This window comes from Pelmatolapia mariae, unplaced genomic scaffold (genome assembly GCF_036321145.2).
Source record: "Pelmatolapia mariae isolate MD_Pm_ZW unplaced genomic scaffold, Pm_UMD_F_2 NODE_ptg000734l+_length_24437_cov_1, whole genome shotgun sequence".
In the NCBI taxonomy this organism is placed as follows: domain Eukaryota; kingdom Metazoa; phylum Chordata; class Actinopteri; order Cichliformes; family Cichlidae; genus Pelmatolapia; species Pelmatolapia mariae.
Genome location: NW_027052411.1, coordinates 10,077 through 24,437, shown reverse-complemented (window position 1 = coordinate 24,437; position 14,361 = coordinate 10,077). Strand labels below are relative to the sequence as shown.

The 14,361-nt window shown below is 40.7% G+C and overlaps 1 protein-coding gene across 1 annotated transcript; it reads left to right on the top strand.

Moving 5' to 3' along the window:
- Nucleotides 1-527: 527 nt before the first annotated feature.
- On the top strand, nt 528-12,802 carry LOC134623539 (lon protease homolog 2, peroxisomal-like; the record flags this gene model as incomplete). Its single annotated transcript, XM_063468630.1, has 13 exons — nt 528-685; nt 771-931; nt 1,129-1,223; nt 2,242-2,360; nt 2,488-2,627; nt 4,846-4,987; nt 7,277-7,427; nt 7,765-7,891; nt 8,692-8,831; nt 10,404-10,489; nt 10,813-11,020; nt 11,136-11,326; nt 11,412-12,802. Coding segments are annotated over 13 exons (1,949 nt in total), but the record flags the coding sequence as incomplete, so codon positions are not given.
- Nucleotides 12,803-14,361: the final 1,559 nt, after the last annotated feature.

The following is a 14,361-nucleotide window of genomic DNA, read 5'->3' as shown; positions in this document are numbered from 1 at the left end:
AGATTGTGGTAAAGCCTCAGTCAGACAGACCTAAAAAAAAAAAATATATATATATATATATATTCCCCGATTCCAGCCATCTAGGTGAATGAAAATGTAAATCCTAGGTTTGCGGCAGGAAGGGCATCCTACATCCTGAAATATGGTGATCCTTTTGATATGGCAACTGCTTGGGAAGTAAAAGGGAAGCGGAATCTTCTTCTTCCTCTTCCCCTTCTTCTTTCCTTCTAGTCTTCTTCTTCTTCTTACTCCTCCTCCTACTTCTTCCTACTGTTCCACTTTTTACATTTTTTTACTTTTCTTTTTCTTCCTCTTCTTCCTTCTGTTCTACGTCCTTGATATCCACAATATTTGACAGTATACTTAGAGGAGAAAGGGAGAGGTCACTAATTGTCGGGGTTTTGAAGCAATACAGGAACTTTCCACTTATTCTGCCATTTAAGGATTTAGTGCTTTATTTTTTAGCATGAAAGCACACATTGATCTGATTTTTGACTTTTTTTTTCCTCGACAATAAATCTTCACAGTAAATAAAATTTGTCGTTTTCCATGTGCTGTGAAGGTCCTGGATGCACTGAGTTTGGAAGAGCGCTTTAAGAAGGCCCTGCCCATGCTAACCAGACAGATAGAGGGACTAAAACTGCTGCAGAAAACCAGGAAGACGAGTCCTGATAATGAGAAGAGGGTAACAAATGTGCAGTCCTTGTACGTTTACACTGTGATTTACATTCCAAATCTTGTGCTCACATTTGGGATTCCCCTCTGTTTAGGTGTTGGTGCGGAAAGGTACAGTGTTCCCAGGTCGACAGTTCAATCTGGATGAGGAAGATGAAGATGATGATGGTGATGACACAGCAGCCTTGGAGAGGAAGGTCCATGGAGCGAACATGCCTGAAGCTGCCCTCAAAATTTGCCTGAAAGAACTCAAAAGGTAAATTTCATACAACATATACACAATATAAAGTGTCTTTGCGCATACTTCACAAACACAAATAATGCTGCTGCTTTTACTTGTTTAGACCATGTTTAGATCTGGCTCTGTTTGGTGTCTGTGTAAACATGATCCAGTACTGTAATTAGCCTTAAATATTTCAGTTAGATTGTTCATGTTCCTCTTCAATCTGTCAGATTGAAGAAGATGCCTCAGTCAATGCCTGAGTATGCCCTGACCAGAAACTACTTGGACCTGATGGTGGAGTTGCCATGGAGCAAAAGCACCAAAGGTAAATTAATCTGCAGACAACTTTTAATGGACTTCAGCTCAGGTTTGGTAGATTTCACTGAGCCGTAGTAGTGACAGTAAAAACTTTATTTTCAAGATAGTTACATAAGACTTTGACACTGAGAAGGCTTTGATATGCAGCTGTCTGCTTTCCAGGTCAAAGCATCTACTGCGTTGATTAAGGCTGTCATCTTTTTAATGCGATGTTAAACAATAATCAAAATGAAATAACCAAGGGTCATTCTCAGTCTCTTTAGGTTTTGATTCGCACTCTTTAAGCTACATTTTTAAGGTCAACATATCGTGGACACCAATTATTTGAAAGCTTGGAGTTGTATTGGTAACTCATTGAAGTGTTATTGGCTATTCATAACCAGCCACTTTGCGCATACAGTTAGTTGGGTGGACTGAATCAGGCCAAATTAAATGGCACTACACAGCGTCCCAGCATACATAATAATGCTTGAATTTCACAAGAACTGTTCTGGTTTGTCCCTGCTGATTGCAGGCATAAACATGTAACTAATTATAAGTAATGACTCCAAATGTTAAGGGTAAGGGTTCATTTAGCAGCAGTGTCAGAGGTCATAACCAAAGTATGTGCTGCTCTCTGACACTTTATCTGATTGATGGACCCCTAAAATTTGCCAAACCACTGTGGGGCAAATTTTTCACCCGGTTTTTGATGTCTGTGTATGTTTCTTTGGTCTCACATTCAAATTGCTACTAGAGCAGGTCAGCTACTAACCGGAAGGTTGGTGGTTCGATCCCAGGCTCCTCCAGTCTGCATGCCAAATATCCTTGGGCAAGATACTAACCCCATGTTGCTCTCAGATGCGTGTGAATGAATGTGTATGAATGTTAGATAGTAAGCACTTAACAGTTTAGAAAAAGTGCTTGTGTGATTGGGTGAATGAATTAGTTGTATGAAGCGGTTTGAGTGCTCAGATAGAGTAGAAAAGAGTTATATAAGAACCAGTCCATTTAACTCACCTAAAACACTTAAACAAACCTTCTAGACTGCCTGGATATCCGAGCTGCACGTACTCTATTGGACAATGATCACTACGCCATGGACAAGCTGAAGAGACGCGTCCTGGAGTACTTAGCTGTCAGACAGCTGAAGACATCACTCAAGGTGCTTCCTTAATATCCCAGTCTACGGATGCTTAAAGATGAAAATCTTGTGTTACACAAAGCACTTTTCTTACATTTGTCATGTATTAATCTTTGAGTTTCATACCGCTGTATCTGCTGTTTTTTAGGGCCCCATCTTATGTTTTGTGGGCCCTCCTGGAGTTGGTAAGACGAGTGTAGGACGCTCGATTGCCCGAACTCTGGGCAGAGAATTTCACCGAATTGCTTTGGGAGGCGTCTGTGACCAGTCTGACATCCGAGGACACAGGTATGCTCATAAGATTGTTACGCAACTGAGGGTTTCGTGTCCACAGTGTAGACTGTGAGTTTTCAGGTTGCCCATGTATAGCTACAACCCCCGAAAAAATACGAACTACAATAATAGACCTGAGATATGCTAGCTTTTTAACCGTTTTACCAGAGAAAACTGGTTTACCAGACAAACAGCTGATTCTGTTCGTCTGGACACTGATTGTTATTGTGGCTGTTGACTAGTTAATTTAAACTTTTCCATGTGTCCCTGTTCAAACACATCTGAATACAATTAGGTCATTAGCAAGACTCTATAGAACTTGACTGCATGCTGAAGTGGCAACCCCTAACCCTACTCAAGTAATTTTAAGGAAATGTACCGGTAAATATTTGGAAAAATGACAAAAGTGCTTTTATTGTGCCATGTTCATTCACTCATGAGCTGCTGCAACATAAATCAAATGGCTGAATTGCCACCTCAGCATGCAGTCAAGTTCTATACTCTTTTACCAATGACCTACTAATTTTATTCAGGTGTGTTGCAACAGGGACACATGGAAAAGTTTCAGGACACCGGCCCTTGAGGACTGGAGTTTGAGACCCCTGGTCTACTCACACCCACCCACAAAAAGCGTGTTGCTTTCTTTGGAATAGAGTCTGCATTTGACATAATTTAAATCCCCGTTTCCCTGCAGCGTCATTTTTAAAAAGTAGGGTAAAGATACAAATTCTAGACTTAGGACACCAGCTGAATGTGCCAGTATTTTAATTCCTGAACTTTAATAATATATTACTGGATGATTCCACCAGGGAGCACCCCTGAAAACTAAGATAATGCAGGTAAATACTCCCTTTGTCTTTTGTCGTCATCTTCAAACTTTTGCACCATTTGTTGACACTAATGTGTCCACTGACTGCGCTGCATGCTCATAGTGGCCCTACTTTTTACAAATGGATATTGCGTCTTTGGAATTAGGAACTTTATGAAGGTGTGCATGAGCGACACTCTAAACAAGTGCAATATAAATAAATATAAAGCAATATGTAATTGTAAAATTCAACAGGTAGATGGATCTATAAAAACTATAGACAATAAAAGCTATTCTATTCTATTACTGTAGTCATGTTATGTAGAAATTTTTTAAACTGGATAGAGAAATGTGCTTGAGCATATTGTTTTCATGTTGGGACTTAAATTGCTCCATGGATGTGTGTTGGAGCAAAAAACACAAGCTTGCGTAACATAAGGCATTACATTTGATGCTTTATAAATCACACTCACAAATAATGAAGCTCACTTTGAAAAATCATGTTTTTTATCCTAAGTTTTTCCTTAACACACCCCACTGGGAAAGCTAGAGTAAAATAGTGTCTTTTTTTATTTTATTAAGTCCAAAACCTGTACTAAGATGTAATGAAATTTCTTGGCAAAGCCTGCTGGTATCATTCAAGCATCCCTTAAAGTCCACTTGGGTTTAATTTAAATGAAGGATAAAGGACATAAATGGATTCGGTCAGTAGTCTGAAAGTATTCGGCACACTTGTTGGTTTTGTTTTCTTCTGACTTGGACTTTTACTTTTATGTAGATGACCTTATGTAAATATAAGCTTTGTTTTTCTGTAAAATAAAGAGAGGTCACTGGTAATCTGTGTTTGTTAGAAAGTGTTAAAAGGTTGTCACCGACTGGAAGACAAATTGTGGCCAAGCACATACACCACATCACACAGATCCTGTGGTTACTGTTATGGGTGTCATGTCTGGAGTCTCTGTGCGAGCAGAGAGGTGAATGGGGCAAAAGAGTTCATCTCAGGTTACGTGGATGGTCGTGTTGTTTTAAATCAATGGCTCACATACATATTTACACCCAAATAAGAAACATGTGCATGTCCTACCAACAGCAGAAATAAGGACCAGACTCCTCAAACAGTTGATCATACAGTTTGTTCAGCTTAAAAATATTTCTCATGTTCTTATTTGTTTCAAATCATTTTTATTTCCTACTTTCGAAACCCACAGACCACTTTCAGCCAGTACATGCTAGCAAACACTTGAAGCTTGCTTGCATTAGCTTTATTCACTACAGAGAATGTCGCATCTGTGTTTATTTTTTCTCAGATATTATTGCTTGGTAATTCGGTGCGTATCTCTAGGGTATATCGTGAGCCTTTGGTTTGCTTGAAACTGAAAAGTTCACAGAGTAGAGCATCATTTTGCGTCTTTGCCATGTCTCCAGGCGTACATATGTAGGGAGCATGCCTGGCCGCATTATTAATGGTTTGAAGACCGTGGGCGTCAATAATCCCGTCTTCCTTCTGGATGAGGTGGACAAGCTGGGGAAGAGCCTGCAAGGGGACCCTGCAGCTGCTCTGCTGGAGGTCAGTCTGTTTCTCTCTCAGGTTACGTGTGATGTAGTATCACGTAGGGCTGCACGATTTTGCAAAAAATGAGAATCACGATTTTTTTGCTTAGAATTGAGATCACGATTCTCTCACGATTTTCTTTTCCAATATAAATATTTATAGCACTTATTAACTGCACATCAACTTCGTAACAGTTGAAACTGAACATAAAAACAATAAATGCCTCACATTTTGTTGCCGCAAAATGTTGTACTGCTTGAAATTCCGTCTCCACCGTTGCTCGACACTGCGTGTACAGAGCAGGTAGTGCAACAATAGAAAAATAGTTGCGGGATGGCACTGTGTAGCGTTTGTCTAGGGCAGGGGTCTGCAACCTTTAACACCCAAAGAGCCATTTGGACGCGATTTCCACACAAAAGAAAACTCTGGGAGCCACAAATACTTTTTGACATCTAAAATGAACATAACACTGTATATATTGGGTTTTTTTTACCTTTATGCTTTGTGTGAACAACTAAGGTGTGTTGCTTAAATGCATGAAGTGCTACAGAGAAAATTACATTTTAATTTTGTAATTAACACATTTTGAACTTTGCAAAATTCCGCCTAAGTATGTATTTTACCTGGTTAATATGTGTGGCGGGGCGTGGACTGCAGCGCCGCTGCAGGGGAGGCGGACGCACCTTAGCGGTACCCGCAATCACGCCTCGCCGCCTTAACGTCTGTGCCACCTATGCTGTTGTGTTGGTGTGTGTCGGGCTGCGAGCTTTAACACCGGCTGTATGCGTAAAGCAACCGTGTGTGAAAAGTGGTCAATAAAAAGATGCTGAAAAGCGTGTTCATGGAAACATAGTCGGGTCTGCCGTGATATGTTTACAATGGGACTTCCGCTCCTGAACCTCTGCGCACAGCGTCTGCTGTACGATCGGGGCTGTACGAAGTCACTTTCATCTTTACGCACGACTGTAAGCTGTCGTCTGTGAGGGGTGAACGTGTTTGTTTTTGGAGAACAGCTGCTGACATAATGTGGATCCGAAGATCCATAATTGGCCTGCCTGGGGTTGAAAGTCTTGCACTGCGTTTCGGCGGGTATATCGGCTTCCGCAAGTGTGACGCTTATTTTGATCGATCAAAAACTAATAGAATATAATTTTATATTTATATTTCAATATCACAATCTTCCAATTTAGAACTACGAGTTAAAAAAAGAACTAATATAAATAAAATAGACTTTAGCTAATTACTTACAAAAAATTATTTATTTCCCCAAACCACGCGGAGCCATAGAAGGACTAAAGATCCGCATGCGGCTCCGGAGCCGCAGGTTGCCGACCCCTGGTCTAGGGTGTTGATCATTTTCCCTAAATCCCTCGTTTTGCACTGTGTTGATGGGAGCCATATCTTTGGTCAGGTGATAAGTAATAGCCTCCGTAATTTCTTTGTGCCTGCGGGAGTTCGACGTGTATAGGGAAGCGCTGTATAAGGTTCCCGTTATTGATGTTTGGGTGGTTGACCGGGACAGATTTTCTCCTGTCACTTTCTCGTCATCCCTGACGGAGGGATGACGCATCACACGGCACAGCTTCTGTATCACGTGGTATAAGGCTCCGCCCTTGTCATTTGTTGAGCAGGAAGAGTGAGCGCTTGTTTTCATGCAGGTTATGTCCCGGATCAAAATGCGGTACAATCGTCGTCGTCTTTTTTTTTTTTTTTTTTTTTTTTTTTTTTTTTTTTTTTTTTTTTTTTTTAAATCGTTGTCATTTGGAAATGAGATCGCACGTAAGTATGAATCGAGATCGCGATTTTCTAACGATTAATCGTGCAGCCCTAGTATCACGTCTTCTCTGGTTATTTACTCCCTAAACAAAACCTTAATTTTTTGAAGGATTAATTGTCAGTAGCGAGTAGAAACATGCAACACATCCACCAATTGGTTGCTTCATGCTAAAGCTACCTAATTAACCACTACAACACATAATAATTCTCATAACAATAACAACAAACAAGTGTTATTAGTATTCCTGCTCCATGATGCCAAAAAGTTCCCACTTACTGCAATATGTCTGTGAAGGTTCTCAGTCATCCAGGTCATCGTAGTCAAAGGAGTTTGCAAAGAAAAGCGTCTGAATCATCAGAACTGAAGAAGCTTCTCGGATGAGAGGTGAAACGTCTTCAAACAACTTAAAGAAGTCCAGACGCTTTTCTTTGCAAACTCCTTTCCCCACTTACTGCAGTTTGCACAGTTTACAAAACACACACACACACACACACACAAAATAAAAGGGTTTCTGTGTGCACGCTAAGGTCCTGGACCCAGAGCAGAACCACGGCTTCACAGACCATTACCTGAATGTGGCCTTTGATCTCTCACAAGTGCTCTTCATCGCTACGGCAAACACTACAGCGACCATTCCCCCGGCCCTGCTTGACAGGATGGAGGTGCTGGAGGTACCAGGTGGGTGTAGTCACTTTGTTCTGACGAAATATCTCAGCAGATTTATCAGAGGTTATCATAACAAGAGGGTTTCTATTTTATTGAAAATACTTTCCCAAAACTCCACTATAGAAGTCCAGAAAGTTTCCAATTAAAAGAAAAAATATTTTCCTGTTAAATGGGCACCTGTGTTCCTCAAAGGGCATGACATAATCCAAATTTGAAAGATACAAATTATGAGTCATTTTAAGACCAGAGTAAAATCTAGCATCTGATCTCCCTGTTTTTGTTTGTTTGTTTGTTTGTTTTTGTTTGTTTGTTTTGTTGTTGTTGTTTTTCTTTATTACTGTTGTTTCAGGCTACACCCAGGAGGAGAAGGTGGAGATTGCTCACCGCCACCTGATTCCAAACCAACTGGAGCAGCATGGGTTAACCCCTCAACAGCTGCATATACCTCAGAGCACCACACCGGACATAATCAGCAGGTACAATCCCACACAAACTCAGTCATCGTCACCTAAGACTGCATAGCCATTTTAGCTTTATGTTAATGGCAGCACACAGCGGCATCGGTGTCAGATACTGGCCACAGAGTTTGTGGTGAGTTTTCAACAATGAAATTGTGAGAGAAAGGTTTTGTTCAGTGACCGTTGATCTGTGAGAAAGATTGTTATAGCTTCTTCATTTAAAAGAGACTCGACAGACAGTTTTATAAAAGTAAACTTACATGTAGAATACGTATCATAGGTTCTCAGCTGATCATTATAGAATTTACACATCTTAAATGCAATCTTATTGTTCTTTTCAGCATTTAAAAGCAGTAAAATATTTTTCCATATCTGTGGAACGAGAGTTAAAGCAGACTTTTAGAATGTTGTGTACCTCAGAAATTCAGGAACTGATTTTTGTATGAGAAAGACAATATAGCCAGCTGATGGCTCACATACGAGGCTATACTTCTGATCTTTAGAGTGTTAAGTTGTCAAGTGATGTATTGAGTCTTTGTCACATGGTGAGCTGTATTCTGTCTGCAGACATCCAGAGGCAGTCTGGTTAGTGTGCAAAAAGTAGAAAATATATAGGTTGATCTGGGTAGATCTCTTTTGCAAACAAATAAGAAAAAAAAAAACACGTTTCAAAAAGGAGAGAGACGGGTTCTCAGGTTTTCAGGTGATTACAGTTACAGGCCAAGTTTTTAAGCCTACCTGATCACACTGTGACACTCAGTGACAGCTGTGTTTTAGTCATCTGTTATTTGTCCTTCTGTTTGTTCTTCCTCTTTTAGATACACCCGAGAAGCAGGTGTGCGCTCACTAGAAAGGAAGATCGGGGCGATCTGCCGGGCTGTAGCTGTCAGGGTTGCCGAGGGTCACACACTTACCAAGACAGAGACTTTGACCCCTGAAAACTCAAAACAGCATGGAGGTGAGGGTCTTCCATCTTGGTCGGGCTCTGGAGTTTAATTTGAAGCTTTAGCTGCAGAACAGCACACAGCTACACACTAACAAAGCTTGTGCATTAAATTGAGTCATTACAAATATTGAAAGACGAGGTACAACAGAAAAGAGCATCTTAATTAACACAGATTTTTTTCAGTAATAATAGCAAAATGAAACACTCATCACTGGACTTATTTATTTGGGACTGCTTCAGCTAGATAGTGTGTTTTCCTGCTTTTGCTTTTTGGAGATTCTGCCATGTTTGTTAATTTGCTGAGAAGATGTATGAGATACACGCACAAACAGCTATAAAGACCACTGTCACAGATTTTACACAAAAAGCATGACAAAAAGATTTTGCTAATGTCTTTTTGACCAGAGTGTTTAGGCTTTGTTGCGTTAAGGTTTTTTTTTAATGTATTTGAAGACCATACTGCCATGTAGAAAAGAGTTTTTAACAGGTCCTGTAAAATGAAGTTCACCCTGTGATTCAGTAGCTTTTAGAACCTCCTTTAGGAGTAATGCCTTGAAGTAATCCTTTTCTGTATGACTTCATCAGTCTCTCATATTGTGGTGGAATTTGCTCAAGAGCTTGGGGTCATTGTCCTGTTGCATCATTTGAGCCCAGTTTTAGCTGTTGGACAGATGGTCTCACTTTTGACTCTAAAAGAATTCGGTGTACTGAGGAGTTCATAGTCCACTCAATGTTCAGGTGCTCAGGTTCTGTGGTAGTAGAACAAACCCAAATTGTCACCCGTCCAATTCTGTGCTTGACAGCTGGTATGAGGTGTTTGTGCAGATATGCTACATGTTTGTTTTAGGTAGAGTGGTTTAATTACAGAGAAAGACAGAAAAATGGGATAAACGTGACATAAGTGTTTCTTTCTGTTCTCTAACGCGGCCTTTGTGTTTCCAGGTAACCACAGAAGTGTGAGTTTTGTGTGTGTGTGTGTGTGTGTGTGCGCGCGTGTGCACAAATGATACATGTTCTCATGCATTCTTTTTGTATTTTCTAAATGGTAGTGGTTTTTGATGTTCATTTGTGATATTTGTGTTTCTGTTTGACTTTTACGTGTGTGCATGTTTGCATCATGTTGGTGCAATTTATGTATGTGTGTTCAAAGCTGGTTTTTCATTCTCATTCGCAGCTATGTCACTGCCATTTTTTTTTTCCTTTCCCTGTGAACCCTGGTGTATGTAGTTGTTTTTGTTCTTTTTAACTAAACAATCCCTAAGATCTGATGATTGCAGTGTGTTTACATTCACTTGAAATAGTAAGAATATTCCTAACACCTAACTGCACGAATATGGGTATAAACAACACATATTGTTTCTTTTACATGTAGCTTTCTGAACCACAGGCTACAAAAAAATATGGATGTAGCCAATGTGATGTTATCCACAAATTTGTGAAACCCTTTTCTGAATCCTGAATGTTGCAGGTGTTACCATGTTTGTTGGTTTTTTGTTGTTTCTAGACAGGAACTGAATGCAGTTATTCACACGGCAGTCCTTGATTAAGCTTTCAGTGAATGTTTTGCTGTATGTTTGTTTTCAGACAAGGCAGCACCTCCAGAGTTGCCCATAGTGATTGATCATATCGCACTGAAAGACATCCTGGGGCCTCCAGTGTTCGAAATGGAGGTAAGCAGAGAGAGAGAAAGAGCAGCATGTGCAGTGTTCATAACCCACAAGTTTAATACAGAAACATGCAGAATTTAATCCCATGATCACTTTTGACCGCCTGAATTTTCTGGACCTCAACCGATGCGATTGGTTTCCATCACAATCCATGACTATAAAGGCAGCCTGTGAGCAGATCTCTCAGCTCCATACAGCTGCTGCTTATCCAGTCAGATTAAAGTCATTTGCCTTTCTCCCTTCATCTCTCCAGGTCATGTGGAACTTGTTTTCTATGTACTCTTTTGAGGATTGAAAAAGAAGTTTTCATGTGTGCATATTGGCAGGTCTCTGAGCGGCTCACCCTGCCTGGTGTAGCTCTCGGCCTGGCCTGGACACCGCTTGGTGGGGAGATCATGTTTGTGGAGGCCAGTCGGATGGAGGGAGAAGGTCAGCTCACTCTCACGGGTCAGCTGGGAGACGTTATGAAAGAATCTGCCCACTTGGCCATCAGCTGGCTCAGAGCGAATGCTAAAACCTACCAGCTCACAAACAGTGAGTCCAGATACACCAGTGTTTATATTCTATTTTGTAGTTTTAGAGAAATACAAAACAACTTATGTTGTGCAACTGTGTGTGTGTGTGTGTGTGTGTATGTATGTTCGAACAGTGGTGGGGGGTTCAGATCCTTTAGAGGGGACAGACATCCACCTCCACTTCCCCGCTGGAGCCGTCACCAAAGATGGCCCCTCTGCTGGTGTTACAATCGTCACCTGCCTGGCTTCACTGTTTAGCGGCCGGCTGGTCAGATCAGACGTCGCCATGACTGGAGAGATCACGTTAAGAGGGCTTGTGCTGCCAGTAAGTTATCGTAGTAAACACACATAAAATGATCATCTCTAGTCCACTCTAGTTTTGACAGACAAGTGTGGCCCATCCTCTGCAGGTGGGCGGGATTAAGGACAAGGTGCTGGCTGCACACAGGGCAGGAGTGAAGCGCGTCATCCTCCCGAAACGCAACGAGAAAGACCTGGAGGAGCTTCCAGCAAACGTCAGAGCCAACCTCGACTTTATCACAGCCACAAACCTGGACGAGGTGCTCAACGCCTCTTTCGATGGAGGGTTTCCGGGATTAAGCGGCACACGTGCATACCCTCAGCTCACCAGCAAACTGTAACACACTGCTCAAAACACATTAACAGTGTAAGGCGTCTGTGATCTTGGATAATTAAGCCGTGTTTTTTGATCCTTAGAAGTGCTGTAAGGTCTTTTTGCAGATGATTTGTTCAGTATTACAAAGCTAACTTGAAGTTGAAGATGGAGCTGAGATGCAGGAGAATTCAGTTTAGAAAGTCCCCAGCTCCCCTCTGCTAATAGCACTGTGCAGCCAGCTCAGAAATAACTACTAAATATCATCATAGTGGGGCTTTGTTTTTTCATTTCAACTGAATAGCTGCTTATTTCTTTTACATTGACCTTGTATTAGTAGCCTGGCTATGTCTTCCGAAGCAGGGGGACTAGTGAGTGATACATGCCTTAAAGATTCATACAGGTTGAATTTGTGTGCTGAAAAAGCCCAAATGTGCATGAAGAGTGCTGCTAAGGGAAAGAAATTGATTGATGTTTGTTATTGTAAATTGTTCTCCTTAATCACATTTCTTTTCACTCTAGTTGGATTTTTGTCAGTGGATCTTTCACATCCACAATAAAATTTTATTTAGCTGCACTGATGGTGATGAATATATTCTGTCATTAAAAACTGTAAAGATTTTTTGTTTTCATTTCCTCCACTCTGTTGATAAATTGAAACATAAAATAAATTTTGATTTATTTCATTTACTGTGACATTTACCAATTTAATTATTTAGCCTACATTTTTCCTGCTCTTGGAACATTTAGTTGGACAAAAACTAGAACTGTACAGTTGAACTTGAATGCATCTTAAGAAGTATAGCTTTTTTATGCTTTAGGCTCAGTGCTTAAATTCAAGGATCAAGTGTGCAGTACAATACTCAGATGATTAGCTGACTAATATCTTTAATTTGATAGCTCACTGAGATGACTTCTGATTTTGATGTTGGTTTTTTAGTGAGTTATGGTAAATCATAGAGGGACAAGATTCCATAAATACGTGTTTTACTGAAAAGCATAAAATGGAAAACACTAATGTACAATTATTTGACTTTCAAGCAGTCTGAAAATATCACAGATGCATTCAAAGTCCATTGGTGACGCCATAGAAGACAGTTTCTTCCATGCAACCTCATATTTTGGTCATACACAGTAATACTGTGTAACAGCTTGAATAGTTGAATGTTTAAAAGTGCTCATTCATTGTAATAAACGTTTCTGCCTCTGAGGGGTGCTATAGAGTCTTCATGAGGCTGCACTTTTCTTCAGTCTTGTTGAGTGCTGCCCTCCTGGTTTTTGTCACATTCCGCCTGCCTAGTTACTGGTCTAGGGGAATAGGTTTCCATGCGAATCTTTAGTAAAGTCAACTAATCTAAGTTCATTATTAATTTCTGCTCATTTGCTTTATAGGAGCAACCTTGCTTCAACCTCTTTAAAACAAACTATATTTGAATAATGAAGGAATTAACGTTTTATGTTAAGATGCATTGTTGTCGGCTTTCCCAGAACTGGGAGGGCCAGCTTTTATAAATCAAGACCCCCTGAAACTCAAGTACACCTTTCCAAAAGATGTTCTGCCACTTTTCCCTACCATTAGTCCCATTGCTAGTCAGCACAGAATACTTTAAGCAGAACCGTTTTATACTTCAGCCACAATGATGCACTGGATTAAGGAATAGCAATATTAATAGCAATCTCATGGCAGGCACTCAGCTGAAGTTCTCCAATGTTTGTATACAAGAAACGATTGAAGGATGGGACATTTGATTCAGTGTAAAGTCTGGAATACTCATAATGGTGCTGATACACCTCTAGTGAAACTGACGACTGGAGTTGGTTCAAAATGCACATCACCGAAATATTTAGTAAAAAGCAGATTTGGTGGCTTTCTAACATTTGGGCATAGACTTGTTGCTTCTTGCTTATGAGGACAAGACTCAGACATGAATGGTCATTAGCTCTTGAAAATTAACCTCAGCCCAAATGTTCAGCCGTTCTTTCAGACAACCTGACAAAAGACACTACAGGGGAGCTTTCACTTTATTTTAGATAAATACAGGAAATCATCCTTCTTGCACTGTAGAGCTGTAAGGGAGGAGGCATTTGTGAGGAACAGATTTTAACAACATGAAATGCCATGTTGTAATAGCCAAAAACTAATGACCCACCTCTGCCCTGTGAGTTTGGGTCATCTCTTCCATCCATGCCAGTCTGAAGCTGACCGATGGAAATTTGGCCAAGGGTCAGAAGATGAATGCTTTACATGACCCCCGATGAGGTCCACGGTAATGCCACCAGTAGTTATTCCACGTAGGATTCATCTGGGAGTTGTAGTATCCACTGTAAGGGTCGGCATATCTTTGAGGATGACACGGCCTTGATGGGTGTTCTTCTCCATCTGGCTTCGGAAATGCAAACTCCTGCAGGCGGCCTTCATCACGATGCTGGTCAGGGTACAGCCTTGTGTGAACTGGCAAATGCTCTGTTTGACGACCCAAATCTTCTTTGTCAGGCCTGTGTCGACGTCCACCGTGATGTTCCTGGCTACCTGGGGGGCGTGGAGAACCACCATGAATATTCTTATACCATCTACAGTTACCCAGTTTGAATTTTCCTTTTCCAAATTTAACACTGAAGAACTCCGCCTTTTAAAAGTGATTACTAAAGTAAAAAGCTAAAACACCAGTGAGACAGCCATGCTTACGATGACTGATTACATAAGTTGAGATTTTGGTATTTAAACATCTGCAAGTTAACTTAATGCA